The sequence below is a fragment of the Narcine bancroftii genome, chromosome 4, assembly GCF_036971445.1.
Source record: "Narcine bancroftii isolate sNarBan1 chromosome 4, sNarBan1.hap1, whole genome shotgun sequence".
NCBI lineage: Eukaryota > Metazoa > Chordata > Chondrichthyes > Torpediniformes > Narcinidae > Narcine > Narcine bancroftii.
The window spans coordinates 51,905,726-51,933,370 of NC_091472.1; the positions used below are offsets into that span (position 1 = coordinate 51,905,726).

At 38.3% G+C, this 27,645-nt stretch overlaps 1 protein-coding gene across 10 annotated transcripts in view; it reads left to right on the forward strand.

The window, feature by feature from the left end:
• LOC138760560 (estrogen-related receptor gamma) overlaps nt 1–27,645 on the forward strand; it is a 255,419-nt gene that overhangs the window by 203,517 nt on the left and 24,257 nt on the right. For all 10 annotated transcript variants that reach the window (XM_069931279.1, XM_069931289.1, XM_069931285.1 and 7 more), the window contains 2 exons: nt 17,182–17,292; nt 19,537–19,698. In XM_069931279.1, the coding sequence (XP_069787380.1) occupies nt 17,182–17,292; nt 19,537–19,698 (273 nt within the window). The remainder of the gene's footprint in view (nt 1–17,181; nt 17,293–19,536; nt 19,699–27,645) is intronic.

Genomic DNA, 27,645 nt, shown 5'->3' on the forward strand with positions numbered 1-27,645 from the left:
GCAATCAAGTGCCACCCATTCTTCCTGCCGAGGGAGTTCACTGCCATGATCCTGGTTGTAATGTACATTCTGTCCCAGGCTAACATCAGGCTGGCACTAGAGGGACTGAGCACTGTGATTAACAGCCATGAGAGAGCACATCCTGATGCCTTCCCGATCATTGTGGGAGACTTCAATCAGGCCAACCTGAAGAAGTCTCTAACAAACTACCACCAACACGTCACATGCAAGACCAGGGAAATCAACACACTCGACCACTGCTACACCACCATGAAAAATCAGATACCAAGACATACCAGGACTGCAAGTCTGATCACCTGGCTGTACTTCTACTCCTGGCGTACAAAGAGAGACTGAAGACCACAGCATCAGTGGCGAAGACGGCAAAAGTATGTCGAGGGAGGTGGAGGAGCATCTGCGGGACTGCTTTGAATCAGTGGACTGGAACAAGGGAGGTGGAGGAGCATGTGCAGGACTGCTTTGAATCGGTGGATTGGAACATATTCAAGAACTCATCCATAGACTTAAGTGAATATGCAACAGGTGTCACTGACTTCATCAAGACCTGCGTGGACGAGTGCGTGTACACAAGCAAATACAGGGTGTTCCCCAACCAGTAGCCCTGGATGAATCAGAGAATATGCAACGTGCTGAGGGTGAAAACAAGGGCATTTAAGGCCGGGGGTTGGGATCTTTACAAGAAGTCCAGGTACGACCTGCGGAAGGCCATCTCCGAAGGAAAGTGCCAATTCCAGAGGAAACTAGAGACAGGGATAGATACACGCCAACTATGGCAGGGTGTGCAGGCCATTATAGCCTACAAAGCAAGAGTGACCATTATAGGAGGACTGTGATGCTTCACTACCCGATGAGCTGAACACCTTCCATGGCTCCTTTGAATGCTTCAGAAACTTTCTGTTTCACCTGTCACTGCTCATAATTTCTAAATAGAACATTATCTTGTTTGAGTAACAATTGAAACATGACAATAAATATTTATTGTCCTTTTGAACTATTTTTAGAGGATATTAGATGCATAACTGGCATCAATACCAGTTTTCACAAATAGTCTGTACTGTGCAAGTACCGTGTTGTGAGCACTCCTGGTTCAGAATGGAAAACATTTGTTTTTTACTTACACACAAACACAAATTAAGTTGTGGAATGAATAACGCTGCTCTTAAAGTTGGGATTGTTATTAGGAAACAGAATTTGACACTAAGGTGATAGAAATTATGGGAGCAGAACTCTTTATCAGCCTGGCCACAATATATACATAGAAGCACAGTTAGAGTAAGGACAGGTGACATGTACCAAATTGACTGAAGGTAAAGTAGATGCAAAATCACTTTTAAATTGAACAGAAAATGGGGTTTAAGGTGGTCATTAAGCTGAGGGAACCATTTGGCAGAATTTAATTCCCGTTAGAACACTATCTTGCAACAGGGAGATGAAAAAGATTGAAGATACTGAGATGTGGAAATCAAAAGTACACCTGCTGGAGGAACACGCCAGGTTGTGCACATCTTTGCATCGACATTCCAATGGAGGGTCTCACCCCAAAATGTCATCAGTTCCTCCCCCCCCCCACCCCCAAAAGATGATGCTCAACCTTCCCTGAGTTCCTCCAGTAGTTTGGTGCTTTTACTCCTTTTAATATATTAGATTACAAAAACACACAGCTGTAGCCTACAAATTTTACCACGGTTGCTCCTTTCATCAATAAAGTCAATCTTATTTTATGTTCATAATTTTTCCCCCTTAATTTAATTTCATTCCTCCAAAATTACTTATTGAATTTGGAAGTGTGGATAAAATTACTTTTTATTTTTCACATAGAAAAATGTCATTTTCTTTTGGATAATGGTGAAACAGGTTATGCATCACTTTTTTGTTTAACTGGTGCCATATTGAGTGTATGGCAGGGCAAGTGTCCATAATGCTGGTGGTGCTTCATGCTTCATATCAATTCCATTATAACTATTGTCAGTGAGGCATCCAACTTGAATGCAATTTTTTTAAAAAGCTTGACAGTAAAAGGGACAAGCTTTCCCTTCACGACTAACTGAAAAGTAAGTGGAGGTCTCAGCAATGTAATATATGCTAAGTGATCCTTCCTGGATGCACGCTGCTCTGACACCCTCAGCTTCAGTGAGCAATATAAATCTGAGCAATGCAAATCTGACTCCCTGTTGAGATTCCAATGACGATACACTGGAAAGTTCAAAGGAAAAGTAGTTTCGAGCAACATAACAGTGACCTTTGTGAAATGTATACTCAAATATATTTGTATTTGAGACATTCGTTGGATTGAAAGAAATACTAAAGGCCTAGCAATTTGACAATACAATAACAGAATAACTGATGTGCTCACAAAAGTTGTGTTAGGCGATGGTAACAAATTTTCAAGATTCTTTTATTCAAGATTAAAGATTTCTTTATTGTCATGTAATAGTACAGAACATGTAATATTACACAAATTTGCCTTCTACCTGCCATAAGGCAGACAAAGTATTTTCATTAGCGTTGCCCAGAGCCCCATAGAGTACGAGAGAAAGGGAAAAAATAGCAAGTCCCTTCAGAGTCACTGAGTGTCCGCGGATTCGCCCCCAGCGCTCCCGCAGTCTCTGCAGCTGCACAGACTCCTGCTTGATCTATCGGCAACCCGAGTTTCGGATCCAAATCTCGAATAAAATCAGGAAGCCTTCAGCGCCCGAGGCCCTTCAGGAGCTCTTCTTGCTCTCAGCCCCCTCTCGAATCCCGGCTCTGATACCTGCTTCCCATAAACTGGTCTGCAGCAGCCCATATGTGGGTCCCTAAGCCACTGAGGCCCTCATTGGTCTGCCACCGTGGCCTTGTATGGTCATCTCTGCTGTTACTGGTACTCTGTGCTGCTCCCCGGACTCTGCAACCTCTCGTGGCCACTGTTGAGCACAGGTTTTGCCATCTTGGGCACCGACCCTTGGTTGCAGAATTTTAGTTTAAAAACACTGCCAGCTCCCCTAACAGGCCATTTAATGCCTAGACAGAGCTGCCAGCATTATGACCAGGCAGTTGAACCCTTCAGAGCAGAACTGTGTCTGCTCTCTGCACTCTCAAAGTCCACATTAGTGGCAGCGCTGCTATTTTTTTTAATCAGCCGCCATGCTTGTTAGAAACTTAACACCAAACCTTGTTATGAGAATTTTCTGCAGCTCTTTTTCTGGTGTCCATCTTACTCAATAGACACCATTAATTGTGCAACCTCCAACATTTGTTTCTGGTGAAGCTTAGCGCCACATTGAGTATAATATTGACTACTGCTATTCTTTCAGCTTTTTTTTTGCAATACTATAGATTCAAACTGAACACAAGTTAAATGGTCAAAACATTGTTCCTGCAGTCTTAATTTAAATAGAGTTCAACTCATTGCAAAACAAATCTGAAATAGATTAACTTGAACTGGGATCTTAGTCACTGCACTTTCAGTTCTCCTTCAGAATTTACTAGAATGGTAGAAGTCTAACACAAAGGGATGTGGATGAATGTTAATCAGATGGGGTGGAAAAAAAACAGATGCAAGATGATTGACAGAGAGGTAGTTCCACAAATCTTCTCTGCCCATGTGTTGTGGGGTCAAATCCCAAACTAACACTTTTAATGGATATTCTTCCTAAAGGTTGTTGTCATTCACAGCTTTAATCTTTGAAAACCATAGGTGCGAACAAAGGTGTCTGCACTGTTTTCAAAGTTCACTCTCACTCCCAGAAATCTTCAAAATTCTTGCATGAAATTCCATTGCAGAAGTCAAAGGCAGTTCAAACTTCATAGGGGATACTGTGATGTTTGGTCAATGTGGTTTTGGGATTCACATCTAAAATTCACAAATTGCAGGCCTCTCAAAGGCAGACACACATATTGGGGACCTGCACTCTTACGGACACTTCAGTGGCAAAACTTTGCAAGGTATCTATTATAAGGAAACTGCAAACTATCCATCAGAAGCCTGTGCAAATTTCTTTGCTTCCAGTGGGACTCTACTACCACACTCATAACTGCTTAATTCATTCCTTGGAAAAACAGCATTTATTGATGCTGAAGTTGAAGATAACTTAAATGGTCAAAAACATTTCGGTAGCAGTCATAAGTGGAGTAGAGTTGAACTTGCTGAAAAATAGACAAGTAAGAAATTGCTTGTCCAAAACTAGAATCATTCCTTGACAACTCTCTTCATATAGCTGAAACAATGTCCAAATATTGTGGAGTGAGTGTTTTTGGATCTCTTTCTGAGATGGAAGCTGTAAGGAAAGATATTGCCAACATGGGAAAATTGATCACTGTTCCTCGAGCCAAGCAACATTGCGCAGCGGAATTTGGTGGTACTGCTCTGGAACTGGTTCCCACAAATTACATAATGATTTTAAGCTTTTGAAAACTGTGTTGGCGAGATATTATCTTAATATCAGAGAAACAGTGCAAGTGAAGTTCAAGTCCAATATTTTAATTTAAGCTAAGGATAGTCTAAAATTATAGGCTTCCAATCCCTGCATAATAAAAGCGTGGACATATTGTGCAAAATACATTTTGCAGTTGAAGTCTATTTCAGAGCCTTCTCAGCCTGTTGTGGCATCAAACTGATATTCTGTGAAATTAGAATGCAATATTTAAAATCTTAGTGTGAATCAAGTATAGAGAACAAGACCATTTTTGTAGCCTTTGCTTGCAACATTGTGAGAGACAATGATAAGACTCAGATGCTTTATTGTCCAGAGTAAATTAATGGTTTTATTATTGAGTATTCTAGTTCAACACAGCACGCATTTTAATCTGAAATGTATGATCATAAACTTCATCCTGTATATGCTGCTGTGAAGGAATGTTTTGCTTTATTTGCCACAATGGACAAAATAAGAAGAGGATTTTTTTTTCTTGATGAGAGATAATTCAAAGAATTGTTCTAATTATTGACTATACTGCAGTGTTCTTCAAACATCCTTGATACTCTGCTAAATATATTTAAAAAAAACAAGAAACAAAGAAAGTAACAAATGTGTATATTATTTGTTGGGAAATCAAACATATTTGTAGACAAACTCAAGTTGGCCACAACCCTCCAAGAATTCATGAGAGGTGAACTAGATGGAATCATCATTTTATAAGGTGGGATAGGGCTGACATCTGGTAGTTTCAATGTCTCTGCAGCTAAGCCCCAGGTTACAGAGGCAAGCTGTTTCTACTATCCATAGATTTTCTCCCAAAGGGAGATGATGACTCTCTAGGGAGGGGAAATGAATAAATGGAGAGAGGGAAGACACTGGATTTGCTAAATTGTTTCATTTGAATAATGTGAAAATTAAAAATGAAAATACTTGTTTAGTACTGCATTGATTCATGTACAAAAAATAGACAAACTTGGAGCTCATTAGTTGGGCACAAAGCAGAAATCTGGCTGTGCTTGTTGATTATAAATTGTATTTGATGCCTTGCAGAATTCCATGTGACCTATGAAATTAAAAAAGAAGCCTTGTATCAATTTTACTGTCATCTGTGTGCCTCCTGTAAAATGGATCATATAAAATATAAACCAGATGTGTTTTTGCACTCTACAGTATCAGATCATAAGAGCTATCTGAAAGCATTTAATCAAAGATGTTTAAAAAAAAACTGTCTTCTAATACTTATTTGTATGTGAATCTTCCCACTGATTTGGCATTTTTTTTTATATTTCACTGATGAAGTGCCAAGATCTACTTTATTAACGTTGGTAATCAAAAGAACAATTATCTGTACAAAAATATTCAGAACATTGTGTCACAAAACGCAGAAAGAAATTATTTAAAGTGTATCTTTTATAATTGCGCAAAATGATTCTAACAGAACACTACAGCACAGAAACCAGCCTTTTGGCCCATCTAGTCCATGCTCAGCTATTTATTCTGCCAAGTCCTATTGACCTTCCCATCCACGTGCCTATATAAACTTCCCATAAATATCAAAATCAAACCCACATCCACCACCTCTGCTGGAAGCTAATTCCACACTCTCACCACCCTCTGAGTGAAGTTCTCCCTAATATTCCCCTTATACATTTCACCCTTAACCTATTTCTTCTAGCTCTTGTCTTACCCAACCTTAGTGGAAACAGCTTGTTTTCATTTCCCCTATAAATTCCCACTCATATTTTTGTATACCTCTATCAAATCTTGCCTCGTTCTCTGATGCTCCGTGCAATAGTCCTAACCAACTTAACCGTTCTCTGTAACTCAGTTCCTCAAGTCCTAGCAGCATCCTTGTAAATCTCTGCACTCTTTCAGTCTAATTGATCTCTGATCTAATTGATCTGCACACAGCACTCCAAAAGTGGCCTCACCAATATCATATACAATTTCAACATAACATCCCAAATCTTGCACTTAATAGTTTATTTTATGAAGTCCAATATGCCAAAGCATTTCCTCATGGCCAAATCTACCTGTGAGGTCACTTTCAAGGCATCATGCATCAGTATTGCCAGATCCCTCTACTCTGCTGCATCCACAGTTCCCTAACATTTATTGTGCAAGTCCTATGCAAGTTCATCCTCCCAAAGCGCAACACCTCACACTTATTCATATTAAATTCCACCTTCCAAATTTTCAGCTAGTTTTTCCAGCTGGTCCAGATCCCTCTGCAAGCTTTGAGAGCCTTCCTCGCTGTCTACTATTCCTAGTGCCAACTGAAAATTTCTGACCACGTTATCATTCAGATCATTAATGTCAATGGCAAACAATCAGAATTAAAATCAGGTTTATTGTTATGAACATGTGTAATGAAATTTGATGTTTTACAGCAGCAATAATGGTGAAGAACAAGGTGCAAAAATTACTATAAAACTACAAGATTAAAAATAAATAAATAAATAATGTGAAAATTAGAAGAAGTGAGATGGTCTCCATAGGTTCATTGTTGTTCAGAAATCTGATGGCAGAGGGGAAAAAGCTTTTCTTTTTAGACATACGGGAATGGTAACAGGCCATTCTGGCCCATGAGCCCATGCTGCCCAATTAACCTTTACATTTCCAATGGTGGGAGGAAAGTGGAACCCTCAGGGGAAAACCTAAACAGACATAGGGAGAACGTTCCAACTCTTTATAGGCAGTGTGGGATTCAAACCCCAGTCCCAATCGCTTTTGCTGAAATGGTGTTCTGCTAACCGCTACGCCAACCTTTGAGTGTGCATTTTCAGGCTCCTGTACCTCCTCCATGATGGTATCAGTGAGAAAAAGGCATGGCCTAGATAGTGAGGGACCTTGAAGATAGATGCTGCTTTCCTGAGGCACCACCTCTTGAAGATATCATTAATAGAATAAAGTCAGATGGCCACGATGGTGCTGGCTGTGTTTGCAACCCTCTGTAGCTCATTCCATTCCTGTGCATTGGCCCTCCATACCAGACAGTGATGCAACTAGTCAGAATGCTCTCCACGGTAAACCTTTAGAAATTTGCAAGGATCTTCAGAGAGGTACCAAATCTTTTCAAACTCCTAACAAAATATAGCTGCTGGCATGCCTTCTTCATAATTGCATCAACACGATAGCCCCAGGATAGATCTTCAGAAATATTGATACCCAAAAATCTGAAGTTTCTATGATATTAAAATATTAAAATCGTGCCTCTGTAACAGCAGTGGACCATCAGGAAGCAAGGGAGCAGGTTGCAAACTCCGGGGATGTAGAGGACTGGAGCAGGGCACCAGAGGATGGAAATATCTCCCCCCACCCCCATCTGAGAATGAGAGGCAGAGGAGATGACCCATGGGTCAGTGGCCACGGTGGCGATCCAGTGAGGGGGCTCTGCATTTGACGGACCAGTGCATGCTACTGGCTGCTGGCGACTTGAGGCAAGGAACCCATGGAAGCTGTGGGTGCTGGAGACCGCTGTCGGGGCACTCACGCCAGCCTTCGGACTGCTGGCGACCAGATCGAACTGGCTGGAGGAGTACCGGGTATCAGGACTGGGATGCAGGGGGATGCCGAGGGAGCGGAAGGGTTCCTGACCATGTCGGAGGTTTGGAATAGGTTTTCCAATGACTTGATCTGGACTCTGCGTGCCTGCGGAGCTGCGGAAGTGCTGGTGGTGAATCGATCGGCACTTCGGTGACTCTGGGGTGGGGGAACTCTCTTTTGCTTCTCTTTCTTTGACTAAGTCTGACTGTAAGAGGCGTTTGGGCAATTTCTGCCAGTGGGGAATCTCAGCAGGTAAAAAGAAATTTGATGTAATATGACTCTGTTTTATTTCTCTGATAATAAATTGAATCTTGAAATCTTGATCATGACATGAAGAGAGGTTTGTGTTCTCCCAGATTCCCCTCCCTGGTCCATAATCAATTCCTTTGATTTACTGTTGTTGTCTGCAAGGTTGTTGTTGTAACACCACTCAACTAGCTCATCTATCTAACTCCTCATTGCCATCTGTGATTTGGTGTCATCAACAAATTTGTAGATGGCATTTGAATTCTGCCTAGCCACACAGTCAAGGGCGTAGAGAGAGTAGACCAGTGGGCAGAGCACGCATCCTTCAGATGTGCCTGCGATGATTGTAAGTGAGGGGGTGTTGTTACCAATCTGCACTGACTGTGGTCTCCCGATGACAAAGTCAAGGATCCAGCTTGGACATAGCTTGGAATCCATCCTACCCAATATGCAAATAGTGACCAACCTCATTCATACTCTTATGACCCATGAGCAAGCCAACTGGCTAATGTTTTTGTTTCAATTGCAACTTGAGCAACATACAAAGGTGGCAATGAAGCTGAGAACCCTTTCACAAAACTTATGAGCCCAAGAAATCAATCCCTCATCTCCGCTTTACCATTCAAGATCATGACTGATCTTTTACCTCACTCTTACCTTCCTGCACTGAACAAGTATCCTTTGATTTCCTTCACATATAAATCCCTCCCTTATCTTATCAAAATTTACCCAGTTCCTTAGGCCTTTGCTAACTCCTTCAGTCATGCTGGATTGGAAGACAGATCTTAGTAATGGACATACCAGAGCAACTGGTCTTTGCAAAGCCTGAAGGTCAGCAAACTATGTATCCAGCAACATTCTCAGTAGATAAGTGCACATTGCAAATGCGTTAAGCAATGGCAAGAAGAAAATTGCATTTACATCGTTGATTATTCTTTTAAATCGCACTGATGGGAGTGGGTTATGATTACTGCTGGATGTATGTTGAGGGATGCCTGTTTAAGGGACTGTTAGCTGGAGTATTGACCTCTAAAATGAGTGCTGGCATCAGATTTGTGTGGCATAATGATTGATGTGATGAGCTGCCCATTCTGCACACTTCCAATGCTCTGAACAATGTGTTATTCAGCACAACTTGTGCCAAATGTATGCCCACATGTTGCAACTGTCACGGGTCCTGAAAACTAGGCAGTACTTAATCCAGTTTTACTCCTTTGACTTTGAGGATTATTAGAGATTTTTTTTGCATGCAATATGGCAAGTCAGATCTGGTCCAGGATTTCACATGTTTCTCCTGACATATCAGGTGCTTTGTGATTATTTGCATTTCTCAGTGGATCCTAGCACCATTTTAACAAGATTTGCCAATAAAAGTCGGTACCTATAATGGAATATTAAAGATCTGATAATCTCTCCCAATAGGAAGTAGCTTTTTACCAGGTTTTTAATAACATGCTCTGATCGGTAATAATGCTTAATTGAATACTTTACTGCTGTGCGGCAGTTAACATTTTCAGGCAGAACATTTGAACGACTAAAATATTTCAGCTTGACCTAACTTAAACCCTTTATTTATCTATTTATTTATTTATCTGTAAGTGAAATGTTGCAGAAGTATAACAGCATCCTAATTTGTAAAGATGGACATATTAGATGACATATGGACAGCAAATATATTGAACTGTTTCTAATAACTTCACGAATAGGCCATTTTATCCTCAAACTGATGATCTTTTTTAACTTTTAAAAGTAGAAGTCTTTGACCTATTGCAGCCAACTTCACTTTTTGAAAGGTGTTGGTCATAACATGATCAGGTAGGTGGAACAATAAAAGTAACATTTTATTTGGTAGTTTGTTTTGGGGAATTTAATCAAGGAGATGTACAAAATGATACCTGATGTTGAAAGTTGCATGAGTGTTTAAAAAAAAAAGAAAAGATGATCGAAAGAGGTGGGAACACGCTGTTGTAAACTGCAAGTCTTGCCCTTCAACTTCACTGAAACTGGGAATGAGCTAACCCTTCTGAGTGGCATCCTGCAGTACGTGCCATTATCTCTGCTCTGCAGCTTTTTTTGGTGTCTGATTTATTATTAGGATCTGTTTATGCCAACAGTCATACACATATTTAACCATTTGAAAGCAGCTCAGAGTCATTTGTCCTTTTTTCTAATCCAAAGTGAAATAGTAAACCAGTATGCAGATAAAAAGGAGGTAACTGAAAAACAAGGCAAAAGCAAAACATTTGGAAAATATGTAAGGCCTTTGTACAATGTTGCTCATCTTACCTCTTACAATAAAGAACCCTCTCATATTAGTGCAGTTGATTCTTTGCAGTAGAGCCAACACTATATTATAACCTCAATAAGTGAGTTACGTGGTACTGCACTGATAAATACTAACCATTTGACCTTATCAGAAAGAATCCTTACGATTAAGTGGAAGACAAACTTTTAAGAAGAGGATTGAAAAAACGAAGAATCCCTTTCAATAAGGGCAGAGGTTAACCATTACATTAAAAAATATATAGTGTGTGTTAGTTGTAAAAGTAGGTGAGTGCATTCAAAGCATTAAATCACCTCTTTAGTCTGGTAGATTTAACATTATTCAAATAATCATCAGTCTACTTAAGTTGTGCATAGGCCTATTCACGCAGCAGCTCCAGTAATAACCATCACAGGCTTCAGAGGGTTATTTACTGACCAGAGCTATAGTTTGATGATGTTACATGGGCTGACAGATCTACAGCAATGCTGATGCTTTAGGGAAAGAATCGGACAAGATCCGGTAGCCTGCACATAGCTGGAGTACTAGTGATATAATCTCATCCTGAATAAAAATGTATTAACCATTCAAATATGAAGCTGTACACTGATACAGAAACATTGTATAGGAAAAAATGGTGATGGTCTTAAAACCCTCAAAATCCGATTTGAAAATTATTTATAGATGCTTCTCAATTTTTACCAATTTGCATGATTTTTTTTTCAAACCAAATGACTGACTCTATTATATGAAGTTGCCCTTAGTGTCAATATCCCACCATCCAACAGTTTCAAATATTATTTTTAAAACAATTTCCCCTTTCTAAAGCCCCTTTTTCTCTGGCATCTCAGTTAATTGGCCATTCAGTGACCCGGTTAAAGAAGCCATTTTTTGCTGTTCACACTGGGCCACTTTTAATCGGGACACTACCAGCTTTCACATTGACCATGTCATCCCTAGGGATAGGAGAGTCTACCTTCAACTGGGTTGGGGATGCAACTTGACCTTGTTTCACTGGGTTAATTGGCACGCCGGTGTCAGTTGACGCCGGGGATATGAGTCGGGGTCAAGGCCGTCAATCCCTGTCGTGATTTTGCTTGATTTTATGCCAGCGTGCCAATTGATTCTCTTTTCCACTGGACCCTTAACCAGTAAATTGATTGTCAATTCCTTGGACAAGATGCCAGTGAAAAAGGGACTTGAGTTTCACTGTAAATCTGTGGCATCCACCTCTAATGAGAAGAACAGACACTGCCACCACTTGCAAATTGCCCTCCACATTGCACACTCTCCTGACACTGGAGTTTGTTTCATTGTTACAAGACCTGAACAATGAAACAAAAAAAAACAAAATCACCATGAAGGATGTAAACATTGTGGCTCTTTGTAAAATTGACCAATCACCACCTTAGACATCAGACATTGGAAGAGTTTTAGCCATCCAGCCCTTTGCATCCGCCCTGCCATTCAAATCATGGCTGATACATTTTCCTTTCAACCTCATTCTCCAACTTTCTCCCCATAATATTTGATGCCCTTACTAATTAAGAAGCTATCATCCTCTGGTTTAAATATACCTAAAGCTTTCACAGCCATCTTTGGCAACGGATTCTACAGATTCACCACTCTCAGACTGAAGAAACTTCTTCACATCTTTGTTCTAAAGGGATATCCTTTTATTCTGAGGTTGTACTGTCTGGATCTAGACACTCCAATGAATGAAAATATATTCTCTATGTCCACTCTATCCAGCCTTTTCAATATTCGGGATGTTTCAATGAGATCCTCCCACATCCTTCTAAACTCCAGTAAGTGCAGGCCGAGAGCAATCAAACACTCCTCATATTTAATTTTTTTTTTAAATTTAGACATACAGCACAGTAACAGGCCATTTTGGCCCAAGGGTCCATGCTGCCCAATTTACACCCAATTAACCTACATCCCTGGTATGTTTTGAACGGTGGAAGGAAACCAAAGCCCCCAGGGAAAACCCATACAGACATGGGGAGCATGTCCAAACTCCTTACACACAGCATGAGATTCAAACCCCGGTCCTGATCACTGGCGCTATAAAGGCATTGTGCTAACAGCTACACCAACTGTGCCATCCACTCTATATTAACCCTCATATCCCGAGCATCATTCTCTTAGACCTTCTCTGAACTCTCTCCATCACCGGCACATCCTTCCTTACATATCGGGCCAAAAGCTGCTCAGAATACTCCAACTATTGTCTGTCCAATGCCTTGTAAGTGTCAGCATTACATCTTTGGCTTCTCAATGGCACTTAAGAATCAGATATAAATGTTCACATCCCACAAATTAAAGAAAATGACACAAGCGCAAAAGTTTCCATTATGATGGAAGATGCAAGTACTTATTGGAATCAGCTCCGCTGTAAGTATCTGTACCGACTTAATGTAGTGAATATTGTATCCCCCCCCAAAAAAAATAAGGCTCCACATCTTATTGGGAAACTGTGTTCTGAATTTGGAGTATCAGTGAGAAGATGGGAGCCAAGTGAACTTTCAGTGTGGCTCTGAGAACCATTACTGGAATAAGAGAAAAAGAAGAGAAAAAAATCCCAGCAGCATCTCCCCTGGGGTTATCAGTTTCCATGCCCTCTACCCCCTCCCTTCTCTAGAGGGCCTGACAGGGTAGATGCAAGGATGATGGGGGTTTGGTCTCAATCTTAGGGGGCATCCATTCAGGACTGAGATGAATAGGAATTTATACACCCAGAGTTATTCATTTTTGGAATTATCTATCCAAGATGATTATGGAGTCTCTGATGTTGTATATTCAATTTACAGCTTGATAGATAATTAGATAATAAAGTAAACAATATGGGATTCGTAATGAAGAAAAGAAATCTGACATTATGTTACTATATGGTCAAGTCTCAAAAGTGGCCAAGAAGCTTTTATTTCAATGCTTTTTTCTGATGGGCAGCATGGTTTCAATGAGTGTGCAGGGAGCATTGACTCCTTACTGGTGACATGTTGTTGAGGTTGTCTTGTTGATGATTTTCTATTTCTAGGACTGCACAACACTGCAGAAATCAAAAATGTAGATTGCTAATTTAATCATTAGCCCTGGATGAGCAGGTAATTGTAACTTTTAGCTCATCGGAATAGACCTTTAGATTCCAATCCAGTTTCATAATTCATATTACAAAACTTCATTGAGCCTTTTTGTCAGTATTATCGGGCCAGGCTTATGAACAGTGTAATTTTTAACTGCACTTCGCCTTTTCAGTTTTGAAATGGGTTTCAGCGTTTTCATAGGTAACCCAACTTGCGGTCACAAATAATGAAGGAAAGGCATCAATATTACTCTATTGAACGTGGCACCTGATGTAGTGAACTGTGTCCAGGAAATTCACTCAGCCCTGCTCTTCAGCACCCGACCTTAGTTTTACTGTATGTCCTCTTTGCCTTCAGATCATGCATGAGGTGTACTTTATGACAATCACAGTGTATCAGCAATGTAATGCAGGATCCGTATTATGGAGCACTGAAGAAGTAGAACTAAACAGATCAGGATGGAACATGTTGGTGTTTTCTCACTTCATTGTTTTACTTTCTTTAAAGCTTGCATGCAACAGTCTTGGCACAAGCACTATCTTGTGTATTAACCTACTTGCTTGCTAATTGTCTTTTGTTTTCAGCTTAGTAAATGGCTGTCTTTCCCTTGTGCCTTTCCCAATTGATATAAGTGTGCAGAGACAAAAATAATCAGGTTATTAATGTGCACAGCTTTGTGATGCCTTCCTTTTGCTCCAAGCCTCTGCCAGGATAACAAAAGATTTGTACGTGTTGCATTCGGGCACATTTCCACCACACCGATTCGCCAGTCTATGAGGTCTCATTCGGGTTAATGCAACAGCAGTCAGGCGTCTGTGATGAAGCTGTATTGCTGTTCCTGCCAAAGTAATTTCTGAGCAAAAATAAAAGGTTCAAGGCTTGTCAGCATTAGCAGGCTAGATAGCTGCTTAGACCTAATGAGAAATTGGACATTGCTAGACTCTGAGCTATCTTGCCAGAGTCATTTTTCCTGCTTGCCTTTGTCGAAACGACAGAAAGAGATGTTGTTCAATTAAAACCTCTGACCTGTTGTGGGCTCTTGGAGGCAGCCCGTTTCATGCTGGTAATGTGAGTGATTGGCAAAATTTAGACAGTTTGGAACCATGCAGCATTTTTCTCTATTACTGTTATATTCAAAGCAACAACAAAAAATAATTGACACTTCCTGTTAGCTGGTTTCCGTGGTGATGCACATTCCCAGGAGAAATTTGATATAATTAAATTAGGTTTCTTTTGATGTCAATAAATTAAAAGGATAGATTGTCCTTAAGGCAGTGATCCCTCTTGGATTTACTATAACTATGAGTGCATGTTTCTCTTATAACAGTCGGAGTGCTACAAATAATATTGACTTAAAATTACATTGCCATAAATATACATTCATATTTTGGTACAAAATTAGTAATTTACTGGAAAATAATTAAAGATTGGCAAGAATTTGCTCACATATTTTGATCATTTGATTAAAAATGAATTTAAAATGGATAAAGTAATGCACATGATGTTGGTTCCTCCTGGTAACCATTTCATTTTTTTCTGATATTTTAGCGTATAATATGTCAACATTTGGGTTAAAGTGTGACCATTAAAAACTCTTCACTTCGCCTTTTCTGTGGGCTCAAGCCCGAAGCGTCAGTTGTGTTACTTTGCCTCCTCTGGATGCTGCAGGACCTGCTGAGTTCCTCCAGCATTTTTGTGTATTTACTACAATCACAGACTCTTCTTTCACTCCACTTTCTTTCATGTAAATGCACTTTCATGTTTTGATAAGGAAAATCCATCCTATGTTTTGTTGTTATGTTAATCTGTAGCTATGTTCATCCCTAAATAAAATGGAAAACATCATTGAAAATTTTGTTTAAGTCACTAGTAACCTTGATTAGAGGGAAGGGGTAGATTAGATGTAGATGTAGATTTTAGCTTTTTTGTTCACTTTTTTAAATTTGGCTTAACAAACTGATTTTACATGGTTTTACAGATCAATTCAAATGATTGTTTCTTATGTTTATTAAGGAATTCTCGACTTAGTTTCATCTTTTTTATTTTTTTGTGGGCTTACATATACAAACGATTTATTATGTGCTTTCTTTTCTAAAACTCTGTAAGCATATTTGTTGAGCATTTGAGAAACAAATGTGGTTTGTCTCAAAGAACATTCTTCAGCTATCTGCAAATAAGATCTTTTTTAAGGGAAACATTAGGACCGTCTATGGCTCTAGGTTTAGTAATGTGGAGATACTAATTTGACAAGGGAATGTGTGTAAATTTATTTCTTGTATGTATTACATATTCCAAAATAAGTAAGGGTCTGAAGCCAGGCTTACACAGGTCAAGGGAGAGATGGGAGTCGGACTTGGGCTCAACAATCAATGAAGAGTGGTGGCAAGACCTGTGTTTGGAAAGTGTGACTGGGGTCATTAACGCCAGATACAGGTTGGTGTACCAGCTGTTCCTCACCCCACAAAAATTACATAAATCAAAGCTGGAAATTTCTGAAATGTGCTTTAGGTGTGGTGTGGAGATTGGAACCTTTTGTGCACTCCACCTGGCTGTGTACAAGGGTGAGATCCTTCTGGGAAGAACTGAGGGACATTATGAAGAAAATTACAAAACTCAATTTTCCACAAGATCCAGAGTTGTACCTTTTTGGGAGATATTGGAAACGTAAGTTTTACATTGTCCAAATACCAAATTCAGTTCATGAAGGTCGCCTTGGCGGTAGCCAGCAAGTGTATAAGGGTTATGTGGAAGACTGACTCCCAATTAAATACCAATTAATTAAACACATAATGGAATATGGAAATGTAAAATTGCATTCCCCTTGGAGAAAATCACTTACAATTTAAGGGGGAAACATGACACATTCGTTAAAGTGTGGCAGCCAAATCTGAAATATATGGGCATGCAGATTGCCCATATATTATAAAAACCTGTCTTAGAAGGGAAAGGATTGGAATTAAGGAAATGGAACATGACACAAGTGATGTGTGTGTTTTCTTTTTAGTTCTTTTTAAAGTTTGTTTTATTTTAGTTTGGCTTTTCTTTTATTTATTTGGGTTATTTAGTTAATTAGGTTATTCCTTTTTTTAGGTTTTTGGTGGGGGCTCTGAACCCCACTTGTATTTACTTATATTTGTATAATGTATAATTGGTACGGTTATGTGTTTGGGGGAAGAGGGGGGACAAAGCACAGTCTCTGTGCGTTCTATGAATGTTGAAAAAGATTGTATCGATGGTTGAAAGTACTTCGAGTCTGTAAAAAGTCAAAATAAAATATTCAAAAAATGTTTTTAAAAGGAAATCAATGGATTTCTCATAGATGAGCAGAGAATATGTAGAGACATTAATATTCTGTCATTAAAATATTTTGTTAAATTTGCTTCATGTATGCTGGCGATACATTGATCATGATGCCCCTTAATCTATGTGTTTCATCTTTATTGCTGAGATATAGATGCACAAGTAGTTATTGAATATTATCAATAATTATGCTATTAAATCATATATAAATTGTGGACCGATACTGCAGTCTCTGAATAAAACTAATGTAACATTAATTCAAGCTGTCTATCAAGATGAGCCAACTGATGTATTTTAAAATGCCATTTTCCTTCTTTTTCAGGTGTGCGCTTAGATAGGGTGCGTGGTGGACGGCAGAAGTATAAGCGCAGGATAGATGCAGAGAACAGCCCTTACTTGAACCCTCAATTGGTACAACCAGCCAAAAAGCCATGTAAGGACAAGGAATTACTTTATATGGTATTGTATAGGAGGCTGTAAACATATAAAGCTTCAGCATGTTAATTTTCAATACAGCAAAACAATAGCATGACTTAATTCTTCCAGTGTATTCACCCAGCACACACAACCAGTTAGTTTGCAAACAGATTGGTGATGAAAGTCTCCATTTTATAAATCACTAGTTTTGTTCTTTTTTTAAAATCAGTGGTAGCACGATGTACTTTATGAAAAGTGATGTGCAGTCACGTGGAAGTATTTTGAATTGTCCGTATTTTTTTTGCAGTCCAATTAAACAATGCCTTTTACAGCAGTCACGTTTAAACAGCATTTTCTATTACATTTTGAATAACAAAAAATGTTTTATTTTGCGGTTTTGCTAAGTTCTAAGTCCCTCAGATATATTCATTATATTTTTATTTGTATCCCTTGACTGTGATCTAAAATTGGGATTTTTCAACAATGTTGAACATTAAACACATTTTTTTTAATATGTTATTTACTAAGCCCTGAAGCTGGTCATCATGCGAACCTCATACCAGAGTGAAAATTACTGATCTGCATCAGCTGCATATTGTCTTCTTTTTAAATCTTTCACCTTTTATGATGAGATTTTACCACTGAGAGAGTAAATGTTACATTTTAGGTGTTGTTCCCTCCCTTTTCTTTTTTTTTGATTGTTGCAAAAGATGGTATAAAGTAAGGTAGAAAATTAATAATGTTGCATCATCATTTAAATTGAAAATTTTAATATTTCTTTCAGATTGGCTCTACTTTTTTATTGCTTAATACTTTAAAATTGCATCCCTTGTCTGGTTCCTTATAATTCTTTTAGCCACGAGAAATATCCAATAATTTCAATGCATGAACTTGTGTTCCTTTTGAGCATAGGTCATGCGCAGCCAATGGTCAAGACTGGAACTGTTTGTATTTTCCAACATATCCTTTCTATTAAATAATAAATAATTAAGTATAGCTGAAAGCAATTCATGGAATTTCAGATGTTAATCGGGCCAAAGCTCACACTTTGACAAGGAAGAGCAATATAATATGGTACGTAATATACCATATTGATGAAACATTGCTTTCACATTTACAGTTCTGTAAGTCACATTATGTTAGGATTTTGCAATGAATCCATGCCTAACAAAGTTCAGTCTTTTATATAATATTCAAATAACACAATATATTTTGTACTTTCAATATTATACTGATATCCTATTTGTTTATTTTTTATATCTTCACATAAAACACTTGTTTGCAGCTTATATTAAAATTTAATTAAATTAATCCTTTTTAAAAAAATTTAAAAAGCAAATATATATCATTAATTTATATCCCAGCTTTCACAACTCCTGCCTGAAATATAGTCGTGTAATTTTGTGAACCCTGGAGGAAACAATACTAAGTTAATAAAAGTGAAATATAAAACGTTCACCATTTACTTTGCTAGAGGTGATGCTTTCTTAAATTCCTTCAATTTTATATATCAAACATTTTCAGAGGGACTGGAAATAGAAGATGAAGTTTTATTTGAACATATGCACTTCACAATATTTCTTGACAAATTTTAATGGGTGCAGCTATGGGCTAGTTCACATCTTCGTATGATTTCCTGAGCCTTAGTGATATTTAAAAAATCTGGGACCATTTGTACCTTCTGTTTGTCTTTTATATTACTTGAGTGAATAGCTCAACTGCTTATATTGCGTAGGGTGCTACACATCAGAGATAGATCCATATTTAATTTGGTGTGCTTGACTATTTGAGACACACCAACAGTACTTTATCCCCTTTTAAAATTCATTTTTTTTTCTCTCTGTTTTACATTTATCTTTTCCTTTTATAGTACTTTAAATTTCATTAGGATTCCAGAATTTTGTATATCATATATTTGGATAGTCTTACCACTTGACACTCATTATTTGTTATCTAAAATTATGCTTTTCAGTTAATAACCAATCTTTTTTTAAAACAAACATTTATAAAATACATGGTCAATTTTAAAGTTGTGTTAGGAAGTGCAGTTGTCTAAGAGATTTTCTGGCTCCTGATTGATTATTTGTGCATTACAAAGCTGTTCTGATGAAAATTGGGTTGTATTGATTCTAATTAAGGCAACATTAAATAAGATTTACCAAGAGATACCGCTTGCAGCTACTCAATTCCCTGAGTGATGAGGCTGTCTAAACTGATGCAAATGTTTCTTGTTTTCTTTTGCCTGGGCTTTCTATTCTAGTCAACAAGATTGTCTCGCACTTGCTTGTGGCTGAGCCAGAGAAGATATATGCCATGCCTGATCCCACTGTTCCTGACAGCGACATCAAGGCCCTTACTACACTGTGTGATCTGGCAGACCGAGAGCTGGTAGTCATTATTGGATGGGCAAAGCATATTCCAGGTAAAAATAAATAATAAATAGGCATACACGTTGTAGAACATGTTGCTAAGATAAATAAATATGTCTTTGTTTGAGGCTGAACATTCAACCAACAAGAAATGACAACAATTACTTTGTTAGCGGCTCTTTTCCCCCATGAAAATCCATCAGCTTTCATGGTTATTACTTGACTGAAATAATGGATCAATGCATGTGATTTGATTAAGAATTATATTGGTTCTTTGTAAAGAAGCAAGGCTTGAAGATTGATGAACACTTTGTGAATCACAGTAATATTTTTGCATCAAAAATTGGTGATCTTTTCCTTGTAGAACTGTGTCCTTGTAGAACTTGCATGTGATCATGCTCTCTTTGGAGTTATCAGATGGATTACCCTTTCCCCTTGCCTGGATGAATGGCTGCTCTTGCCCAGTGACTCACCATAGACCTGGGTTTTAAGATGACCTGGACCATAAGTAAAGCTCTGTGTCCGAGCTAGTGGTGTGACTGTCAAATTAAATGACTGCACATTTTCTTCTTCAATCTCTTATTCTTCCTGATTTGAAAAGGAAAATACACAAGATGGGAGGGGGAAGTAATATGTGCATGCTTAACCCTCTGTGATTTGTATCTCAAAAGAGGTTTTGGGATGTGAGAAGGAGGATTTGGAAAACCATTCAACTTTCTTTTGTGTGTCAGTGGTGCTCAAGGCAAACACCCTCATCTGCAGTTGTGGATGAAGCCACATAAATCATCTGGTTGGGTTGTTGCTTCTGAGACTAATTGCATGCCATTTTATCCAGCAGGAAAAAGGGAGGTGTGACAGTAGGAGCTGCATATTTTGCTGAGTGATGTGATTGAATAGCTGGGAATGGGATGTGCATACTGCTAAGTATGTGTGGTTAATACATGAATGTTAGGTCCTGGTCCTGATAGATGGAGATCACCAGTAGAGCGATGGTGTTATATGGCATATTGTGTACTGGCTAAGGCTCGTAGTGCATTTGATGGAACGTGAATTGAAGAACAGTGACCAATATCATAATGTGTAAGGTCACTGAATATTTTGCTTCTCAGTAGTCCTTAGAACCTCCAAAAGTATCTTCTCCCACTGCCCTTTTTCGTGCATCTGGATTGCCTGCTGATAGAGATTAACCTTTGTCCTCTTTCACCAAAATCTCCAGTGAGCATATTTGAACATGTACTCTGCCAAGTTATTCCTTCACCTGTAGCAATGTGTAAAGCATGCAGAATGACATTCACTACCAACTATAGATAAGGTTCTCCTCCATTGAAGAGGTTCAGGCAGAATTTAATCAGCTATACATGGCGTGAGCCAGGATTGATCATTTACAAAGCTGGGGTCACCATTCAATGGTGATGCATTAATACAACCAAAGTATGATTTGGGAAATATGAACAAATCTGCTGGAGGAACTCAGCTTGTCAATCAGCATCAGGGTTTTGACCCGAATTGTTGACCATTCTGTTTCTCCCACTGCCACAGCTGGATTCGCGGAGTTTCTCCAGCAAATCATGTTTGTTTGCTGCAGATTCCAGCATCTGCAACCTCTTGCCTGATGAGCATTGTGTCTGTGGTAAAATCATTTAAAATTTTCGTGTACTTGGATAAAACTCTGGGGCTAACTGCATTTCATGGTCCCACCATCAGTTTCTACCACAGTCAAATTTAGTTGCTAAAGTTCTTGAATTTATCTGATAAACAAGGAGTGGATTTTTATTACATTTAATATAATCTTGGTTGCTGATTGGTTCTTTACTGTGTGCCAACGAGAACTTAGTTTTGAGAAGTTAATTCATGGCATAAACATTAAATATTTAGTCATGTCTTGCGTTTTTTACATCTCTAGTGAAGCAAATTTTGAAGTTTGATCCTGAGCATACCCTTGCTATGACTTCTCTCGGGAGTGTTGTCTGAAAGCTCTTTTGCTTTCCAATATTCTCAGCTTTATACTATGGTGAAAAAAAAACCTTGACTTTAAAACTAATTTAGGCCTGAGGTTTGTAACATTCAACCTCGAACATCCTTCTTAAAAGGGGAGTGCAGATGATGGCTGGGCAAAATTAGTCAGTTAATTTAGCATTTATATCGATTTCAGATGAAGTTTGAATAAGAACAAGGAGCACCGTTTAACTTACAGCTGAAAAAGACAGTTTAACTTCTTCATCTGTCTCTAAGAAGAGACAAATTTGTGAGCAACGTAGCCCTCTGGTGAAACATTATTTCATGTTGATTGTGAATTAAGAAATAGGGTTTTGATAAAATTTTCTGATGTGGAGGAACAGACCTAAGACATTGCTTTCATTAATTCTGTATCGCAAAGCATTTAACTCAGCTGTGTCCACAAATGAAGCAAATATTTAAAGAAAATATAAAATGACTTTATCAGCAAATAGAATTAGGCTACCCATACTAATAAAGCAGCTGAACAGAAAGCGGGGCGTTATGAAATTTGAACAGTCCTTATCTGACAGAGAGCACAATGAAATTAGACAGCACTTGACTTCAGTTATTTTAAGTTAAAGTGGAATGAGTGGGTACAAGAGACAGAGGCTGTGCCCTAACAGTCCTTTTCTATGACAGGGCCCCCACCATTACCATCCTTTTATGTTCTCTGAAATTGCTCATGCTTTCTATTCTGGCTCGAATCTGTCTGTCTTTTTTTCACTCTCTTTCAATTTTGTATGTGCTTGGATAAGCACGTGCTAACAGAATATGATTGAGCTGTAAAATGGAATCCTGTCAGCTTTAATCTCTTTTATGTAGATACTGTGGTACTTCCACACTCTGATTCATCCAGTCTATTGTGAGACAGAATGGACTGGGGAGTAATGCAGGCTGAATCCAATATTGCAGCTAGGTGTCACACATACGATAAAAAGATTATCAATACAGCAGTCAGACGTATTGTTAGACTTTGTGTTGGATTAGAATATTCTTCGTTAACAAAATGCTGAAGGTGCTTACTCAGGCATTGCTAGCAGCACAGACTGCTCTTCATCCCAATATTATAGGATTTAGTATCACTTCTTTTTCCCTTGTATTAACTGCATTCAACACAATGAAAATGCAAGACAACCTGTCACAACTCCAGTATTTAGAGCTTTTATGTTCTCAGAGTTCTTCTACAGAATTGCCTTAACATTCATGGAAGTTTTCTACCAGGCTCATTGCATTGCATTCAAACAAAATTTAACCACAGGAAAGGAAAACACTTTTGTTTCACCTGCCATTTGTGGATGCTGGATTTCAAGTTAAGATGTGATGCATTAAATTCTGCCTCTTCCCTCAGTTGAAAGCTGGAGTGTTCTCTGAGTCCGTAGATTGTTGTCTTTAACAACCATTAAGCGATTTGTGTATCACTTTTGACACCTAGTCCGAATGAGACAGCGAATGAACAGTTTCATTGAGCATGCTGCACAGATATCCACCATGACCTGATAGTTCCAGTCTATGATATTTAAATAGGCCACAGAGAATTGCTCATATAAGATTGCAAAATATTTCACTAAAGTTCCAAAATCTTTCACTAAGTGCTAATGACATGAAATTTGGTGGCTCTGTAGGTAGCAAGGGAGATTGCAAAATATAAATCAGATTGAAAGTTGGGCAGAATGTCAGCAGATGGAATTTAATCCTGACAGATGTGAGGTGATGCATTTTGGGGAAGGACATATATGGTGAATCTTCAGCTGCTGAGGAATGTTGATGGATCTGAACTATGGGTTCAGATCCATAGTTCCATATTTATTTGAAAAAAAAATGGATTATGCATGTGAATTAGGGAAACATTAAATTGTTGTGGAGTAGGTTTCCAGTAGGCTGAAGGGCCTGTACTGTCCTGTAATGTTCTACGTTCCCTGAAAGTGGCAGCACACGTGAATAGGGTGGCCTTCATAGCTTGGGACATAGAATATAAAAGTTGGAATGTTATGTTGTAGCTTTACAAAATACTGATTAGAGGAGATGGTGCAGTCAGATACAATGATTGTGTTTAGAAAGGCAATTAAATAGGCTGGACATAGAAGGATACAGAACTAATACAGGCAAATCATTCAGGTAGAAGCAAAAAAAGGTTAGCTTGGAAGTGTTGAACAACTGTATGACTATGATACTATAAACACTGTCGAGCCAGAAGGATTATCTTGGGTTCAGAAAATCACTGCAAGTTATGCATCAGATCCTGCCAGGGCCTTACAAGCATGCTTCATTGGGATGCCTTATTGATGTCCCTGGGTTTGCTAGTTCCAACTGGATGTCAGAATGGCATCTTCAGGCATGTGTTCAGATTGTACGAGATGAATTTATGCTCCTTACAGGTACTGAGTACACATACATATACATATACAGCTCAATAATAGGCAATTTCGGCCCATGAGTCTGTGCCACCCAATTAAACTACACCCCCGGTATGTTTTGAACAGTGGGAGGAAACCGGAACCCCTGGGGAAAACCCACAGAGACACCAGACAGTGCAGGATTCGAATCCCGGTCCCGATTGCTGGAACTGTAAAAGCGTTGCGCTAACCGCTACGCAAACCATGCTGTCCGATGGCATTCTATGGATATCTCAAATGCTTATTAGATGCTTATTAGCTTAGTGAAAGATTTTGGAACTTTAGTGAAATATTTTGCAATCTTATATGAACAATTCTCTGTGGCCTATTTAAATATCATAGACTGGAACTATCAGGTCACGGTGGATATCTGTGCAGCATGCTCAATGAAACTGTTCATTCGCTGTCTCATTCAGACTAGGTATCAAAAGTGATACACAAATCGCTTAAAGCTCTCAACTGTTATGCATGTAAATAGATTAAGCTGCGTTGCCTCAAACCAATATATATGACAAATAACTTGCCATTTTATTTTTCCGTTGGAGGAAAAATAGTGTCAGGCTTAAAAAAAAGCTTTCCCATAGTACATTGTAAAATTGAATGGAAATATGATAAAATTAAATGTGTGTCTTTCATGTCTATTTCATATTTTTGTTTAAATTGTGATTACATATGATGTCAACACAAGAGCTGGATTTGAGACATTGTTGAGCCCAATCACATAAATTAATTCATTTATCACTGCTTCATAAGGCATTTTACTCTGGGTGCTTCAGTTATCTTACAATTTTAATTGTACATTTTTAATTTGCTTCATTTGCACTGCCAAATGCAATAATTCTTCTTACCAGTTTTCCCCCAATGGTACCTGTGCACAAAGCTTGAGTAGGCCTTTTCAAAAACTTGCCAATTGTGGAAGGATGTTATTGTACTTTTTAAAAAAATCTGTCTGAAAAGCAATCTTTCCACCTTTAAAAAGTCATAATAATCAGATGCTAGAAGGCATATTGGCCAAGAAATTGGATCTATTACTTCCTGTTTCCATGCATAAATCATCAATAGAAGTGATTTGGCTCAACTAAAATCATGGTAGCAATCATTCACACGTGAAATCATATCCATTCAGAAATTGGCCATTGAATCTTCAAACATTCACCTTAATACATTTGGAGTGGATAATACTGAGATCTCTAATATGATGTCAATACTCTGATGCCTTGCACTCTGCTTCTGTCAGCCTGAGTTTTAAGTATTCAAGATGTTTGTTACTTTACTGATCATTATAAGTGTAGAAATTAGGATCAGAGGTAGCCCGTTCATCATTCAACAATGATTATGTTTAAACATCCACTGCCGTATCCTGTGTCCTCTCCAGACCCCTTGATTTCTTCATTTAATTAATTTAAGTAATATATCTATCTCCTTATTGAATATATATATAATTTTACAGTAAATAATTATACTACTGATTGTAGCCTTTCTATACTGTACAGATCAGTTATATTTTGTTAGAATCATGCTTCACTCCACATTTTCAATATTTTCTCCTGCAAATACTTTTTCCACAGTGTATTTCATTTTTAATTTAAAAAATATATATATTTTAGACATATGGCACGCTAAACAAGCCATTTTGGCTCTCAAGCCCTTGCCACAACCTCTGGTATGGTTTGAAGGAAACCCAGACAGACGTGGGGAGAACATACAAACTCCTTACAGACACTGCGGGATTACAGACACCCAGTCCCGATCGCTGACGCTGTAACAGCTTTGCACTAACTGCTACGCTAACCGTCCCATCCAATTTTATTTTCTCAGTTTAAGGAAAAAAGAGTGAAACAATTAATGAGGATGGAAAACAAAATTGACTTATCTGATGGAATTACATGTTCTACAAGGATTAATGGAGAAATTTGTTCAAATTTATGCTTGCTGTGGCTCATGGCAGTTGACTATGGACTTTGTCATTGCGCATTTGTCTATGCACCAACCACAGTTGCTACTCGAGCTGATGTTTGATGCAGGCAGTGCAAAACCAAAGCAATACTGAGCATTAGTTAATTAAGATAACACTGGAAAACAAAGACTTTGCTTCCTGAACACTTTTGGGTGTGTTTTATGCATTTTCAGCTGCTGATCACAAAAATCACCATTTTCCTATCACATACCTTTTTTTAGATATAATCTATTTTTGTGATTTCCTGTCATATTTTAAGTCTACTAATATCTTGCCCACAAACCAAGCTGGTTTGGTCAGTTCAGTGCAGGTGCTATGCAAATGTTGTCTTAGTCCTGGGCATGCTTAGTCAGGATAGATGCAGACAGACTATAAAAGCAGCTCACAAATACACATGCTGTGCATTACATGGTTATAGATTGAGTGCATGTTGATGCACATGTTCTTCAGGCAAAAGCACAGCGAGTATACTTAACAATAGCATTTATTGTCTTCAGGAAGATTCAGTTCAGCAAAAATATCTCGTCAATGGCGCAATAGCTGCCAACACTCTGTTCCATTTGTGGCGAGTATACTCTTAAAGCTCAAAGACACCGCATGACTGCACTTACTAAGAAAGCCCGTGAGCTCTAATTCAGTTGTAAAATTGGTGACCAAGATAAACGCTGGGCTCCTCATATTTGTGGTGCAACATGTGCAGTCAACCTCACAACTTGGCTCAGAGGTACAGTATGTGATTAAACATGCTAAATTCAATAAAAATTAATTTAATATTTCTCTAACTTCCCACGTGATATAGCAAATCTGAAATTATCTTTGGGTTTCGCTTGACGTTGTCTGATCATAGTCCCCAATTTTTTTTCAGGACACAAACCTTTTTAAAAAAAATTCTTGTCCAGTGTAATCAGAGCACTGCAGCTTCTTCTTCACAGTAGAATTGTGGCATAAAATATATATTATAATATTTACTCTTTTACCTAGTTTCATCAAATGCTAAACTTTTTGAAGTTAGTTATAGAGTGGTAACTCCAGAAGTAGTTGTGACACCACAGTGGTTGCTTCTAAGGATTTACATATCCTGAAAACCTGTTTTCATCCGTGCCAATAGTCCTATGATTTTTTTCCGCTTTGTGCACAGAGGAATGTGCTCTTCCTTTCGTTCAGATATTCCTTGCATTCTCATCGTAAATAGGAATTGAATTAATATTGGTACATTAAATCTGAAATCCAAGGGTTGTGTTTTTAATGTTTTTTTAATGGTAAATTGAATTTTAAATATACTTTGTAAAATTTTTAAAAATTAGACATACAGCGCAGTAACAGGCCCACGACTCCATGCCACCCAATTTGCACCCAATTAACCTACACTCCCCAGTACATTTTGATTTCCCCTCACTTCTTTACTATGAAATCTAAGAGTTGTGTTTTACTGCAACTTTTCACTGAGGTTTTTCCTCTGCTTTGCAGCTATTTATTATTATTCAGTTTCAACTAAACTCGAGAATTAAAAATAATCGCTGCCTTTACCCAAATAAAAGATAGAAATTTGTAAATGTCTCAGATATTTATATACACACATACACATCAAGTCAAAGAGTTAAATACATTTTCTGAATCAAGGAAGTAGCTGTATGGTGGAAGACTGTTATGCC